We start from the raw sequence: 4,155 nt of genomic DNA on the forward strand, positions 1-4,155 counted from the left end.
TGTGACGTCAGTTTTGATTAAATCCAAACAATTAAATCAATCTAAATAATCCAGCGAAAATCAAATGACAACACTATTAAATCGTATCCAATGGAGCACTGCTGCGGCCCTAAGCGGTCGCGTGGAGCCCCGAGAAAAAGAACTTGTCACCACTGAGAAAAAATGTGCATCTAAGTCCTTCTTTGGCTTAGAATTCCAATTTTCAGATCGACACTGCAGAAAAATCTTCATTTGTGTAACCGCTGAACCAAATCTAATCCGTATCCTAGGTAAAGGATGCATATTCTCTTGAAATGTAACTTTCATTTTGCACATTATTACCCCCCCCCCCCCACCCAATCCCGCTTAACACTTCTTTCGCTTTCACTTCTTTTAACTCGAGTTAAGTTTCGAGTTAACCTACCGAAAACTACCGATAAAATTTTGATGCGCTTACCGAAAACCGCCAAAATAATCTGGCCACACTGCTGGCAGGCTGCTATAAAATAGTCATTTGAAATGCTATAAAAACCGTTATTCAAACCAAAAAGGATGTTTGTGTATTTTACGTTGCTTTCGTCGGCGTATTGATGATTAAAATTCACATAGGATATGAATAAGGTATGCAATAATTGTTAAATTTCAATAGAAATTCAATAAATCAAGATTTGTCAACAGAACAAGCTATAGTGAAGCGAACTAATGCTGCACAAGTACAACTATACAAAATTCCTATCTGGTTGATCTGCGTTGTTTTGTCTCGCTAACTTTGCCTCTGAACTTGAGGCGATCAAGCACATGATCAACGCGCCACCCTGAAAATTACCAGTCATCAGCACAATCAATTGCTAAGCATTATACCGCACTCCGTTCAAACTTTGTACGTTGATGCGGTAAAAAATCACTTAAGCCCTAATCTTTTATTTTACGGTAGCTGTTAAAAAAGATGGAGATATTCCTTTCCCGAATGACCTTTCTTAACCCATTCGTAATCAGATGTGAGGCTTACAAAATATTCGTCTTTTCCTCCCAGTACCAGTACACCCAAATAATCTATTAAAAATGTGTAGTTTTCTTTTTTGAATAGCTTTCTGTCTTATCTACACAACACCCAATAATGCTAGATCACTCCAATGAAGCCACGCTGCACAATACCACAAAAAAACTCAAACACGATGAGGATCGTCTTTGTATCGCCCTTTGTACTCTGTGATCCAGCCGGTGCCGTGCTGCCCGTGGAACTGATTCACACCACCATCAAGATGCGCCCGCCGCCCGTCGGTTTGATCCCGCACGACCCCACGTTCTCACATAATCTTTCCGGAACGCGACCGACGCCGAAACGCAGCGCATCCGCGTGTACATTCGTACGGTTGAATTTGTTGCTTATCAATTTAATTAATGGGCGCTTTCTGGAGGCCCGCACTACGATCGCCGGATGATCACCGGCGGGCAACGTTTTCCGACCGTCAGTCGTTACCGGGCGTTTGTGGTCGACGGTTGCACACACTAGCTGGAGACGGTTCCGTTTCGTAATTGGCTTTCTGTCCGCCTGCAGGCACACACGATCACCCGGTGTCCCTCTCGGCGGGGATACAACAATTGGATAAAGTGCGTAGGGAAAAGCATCCGTGCCAGTGTCAGAAGCAGCTGTCAAAGATCGAGCCTCCGACTGGAACGATGGGTTAGTAGGCGGCAGCATCAACACACATCGTGCACGTGCCCGCACCGTGGTGATGGTAGTGCTACGCAGTACGGTTTTCTTACTGTCGGTCAAATTCATCGTTTCAGTGCACCGGCAGCTAAAGCGGCAGCACTCGGGCCTGCCGCAGATGGAGTCGCTGTCGCGCTTCAGCAGCATCCCGGTGGTGGAAACCGGCATCAAAACGGCCGGCAGTGTGTACGAGCGGGTGAAAACAAGCAACGGCCTGCTGACGTGGGGCTTCGAGACGGCCGAATCGCTCACGTACGCACTGATCGACTCGCTGCGCCCGGCCACCAAGATGATCCAGGGGCCGCTGCACCAGCTGGACAGCATCATGTGCAAAAGTCTCGATCTGGTCGAGCAGAAGGTACCCTCGATGTATCTTCCGCCCGAGATGGTACGGTTTATGGTGCGGCACGAACGCAGGGAGATCCGCACCGTACTGAAACTTCGCTTCTGCTTCGCTCCCTTTTCTTTTGGCAGATGTTTTGGAACACGAAGGAATACATGTCCGACCATTTGATGAAGCCGGTTCTGTCGCGGGCCAATTCGATGAAAAATTTGGGCCACGCCGTGCTGGAATCGCGCGTCTCCAACTATGCCGCTGGCCGGATCGACGGGGCACTCGTTGTTTGTGACAAATACGTTGAGCGGTATCTTCCGACGGAGCCGCAGGATCAGCCAGACTGTAAGTATGCCGTTTGTACGTGAACGCTGCGAGTGTATGCGTGTGTGTGAGTGAATGTGTGTTGGTAGATTATCAGCCGGTATCGCTGAGGCGGGCACGTTCCTGGCAGCAGCGCGGCTATCATGCGATTCCATTGACCTGCATGATCCCAAGCGAACGGATGATAGGACTGCACGCCACCAGCCATTGCATGCTGATTGTGTGCCCAAGCATGCATGATCGGATGGGCCCTGGCCAACAGTACCCTGTGCGTATTGGTCGGTATTTATAGGTTCCTTTTTCTTCATTTCTTTGTTTTCCATCAACATTGTAAATGTTATTTTTTGTTGAATTTTCGTTTCCACTTGTGACAAAACATTTTTGAATGATTACTGAAGAAACATACATGTACAATCTGAATGCAACCAAAATTAACCTCCTCCGCCTTCCCCGTCCTTGCCATACAGCGTGCGGCGCAGCTCCACCGGCAGACGACTCGAACGAGATGCACGTCGTGAAAACGTTCCACCGTGGCCAGCAGCTGTCCCGCAAGCTGAAGCGCCGGCTCACCTTCCGCACCCGCCAGGAGCTGAGCGCGCTGAAGAAGCAAAGTACCGAGGCGGTCCACGTGGTGGCGTACGCGGCCGAACTGATCGCGACAAACCCACGGGAGGCGTTGCAGAAAGCCGTCGAGCTGTGGCGCTACCTCAGCAAGGATGAGCCCGAAAACCAGGCCCGGCCCCGCACGCTCGAGCAGGTGGCCGTACTGTTGACGCGCGAGTCCGCCCGCAAGATGGTGCACCTGATCAACTTTGTCACCGGTGCGGTCACGCGCGTCCCGAAAGCCGTCCGCGCCCAGACGCGCGAGCTGGTGCATCACTTCCTGTTCGCAACCGAGCGGCTGATGAAGACAGTCCATCTGGAGAAGGCAAAGGCGGCGACACTGTCCGAGGCTAGTGGGCTCGTGCACCGCATTCAGCACACCTACGACGATCTGCAGAACCAAACCAACCTGGCACTGGTAAGTGGGAGCGGAACGTAGCCAACGCATCTCATCTCAATGAGCATTTGTCGCTCAAAAAATTCCTTTTGTTATGCACAAAATTACGTATCGTGTTCATGTTCTGATTGGTCGGTTCAAAATTTTTCGCCCTCTCATGCCTTCCCACCCTCAGCATGGTCAGTTGTCGCTGGCCAACATTGATCGGCACGATTTTATCCATTGGCTTTTGTTGAAAGTGGTAAGTGGACGCTGCAAAATTATCTTCCACACGTTCATCTGCTCTGTGTGTAAAATGTCTTTTTTTGAATTGTAACAATTTTGTCAAAACAATAATTATTAACTTATGCACCGATTGATAGTACTGTAACATCCTTTTGTCACGCTGCATCTATTTACAGGAACGCTTGGCAGTCTTTCTTTCCGGGCGCTTGGAGGCGGAAAAGATCACCACCAGTGGAAACCCTCGCCGACGCATACAGCCCCGAACGAACAGCAATCCGATGAATTCGAACATTAACGGCGTGTACTAATTTATGTGTGTGTATGTGTGAGTGTGTATTTGTGTATGTGTATATTTGTCTATGTGGCAACATAAGTCTGACAAGACTGTGTACTACCAAAACAATCCCCCTTTCTCTTGTGTACCTCGATCCAAATGGGAAAGTCAGGGTTGCTCTTTTTCCAATTAGATTCTAAGTGGATCGTTAATATGTAATAATCGTTGTTGTTATAAAAAAAAGAATAAATACAAAGCATGAAAGTTTCAATCTACAAAACACAAATGAAAAAAATTGCGTGCAC

The 4,155-nt window shown here is 48.3% G+C and overlaps 1 protein-coding gene across 6 annotated transcripts; it reads left to right on the forward strand.

Annotated features, from left to right (window-relative positions):
- The first annotated feature begins 1,399 nt into the window (after positions 1-1,399).
- On the forward strand, positions 1,400-4,145 carry LOC120896600 (lipid storage droplets surface-binding protein 1). Of its 6 annotated transcripts, none has more exons than XM_040300837.1 (7): positions 1,400-1,663; positions 1,771-2,093; positions 2,168-2,372; positions 2,441-2,629; positions 2,819-3,372; positions 3,527-3,592; positions 3,753-4,145. In XM_040300837.1, the coding sequence occupies exons 1-7, from the start codon at positions 1,660-1,662 to the stop codon at positions 3,882-3,884; spliced, it is 1,473 nt and encodes a 490-aa protein (XP_040156771.1). In that variant the 5' UTR covers positions 1,400-1,659; the 3' UTR covers positions 3,885-4,145. The 6 variants fall into 6 exon arrangements, with proteins under 6 accessions (XP_040156771.1, XP_040156772.1, XP_040156775.1 ...); XM_040300838.1 differs by having other exon boundaries at positions 1,402-1,663; positions 1,771-2,081; XM_040300841.1 differs by lacking the exon at positions 2,441-2,629 and having other exon boundaries at positions 1,403-1,663.
- The last annotated feature ends 10 nt before the right edge of the window (positions 4,146-4,155 follow it).

Source organism: Anopheles arabiensis, chromosome 2, assembly GCF_016920715.1.
Source record: "Anopheles arabiensis isolate DONGOLA chromosome 2, AaraD3, whole genome shotgun sequence".
NCBI lineage: Eukaryota > Metazoa > Arthropoda > Insecta > Diptera > Culicidae > Anopheles > Anopheles arabiensis.

Coding starts and splice junctions, on each gene's coding strand:
- LOC120896600 (XM_040300837.1), top strand. Junction 2,373..2,440: donor GCCGCAGGATCAGCCAGACT/GTAAGTATGCCG, acceptor GTGTGTTGGTAG/ATTATCAGCCGGTATCGCTG. Junction 3,373..3,526: donor ACCAAACCAACCTGGCACTG/GTAAGTGGGAGC, acceptor TCCCACCCTCAG/CATGGTCAGTTGTCGCTGGC.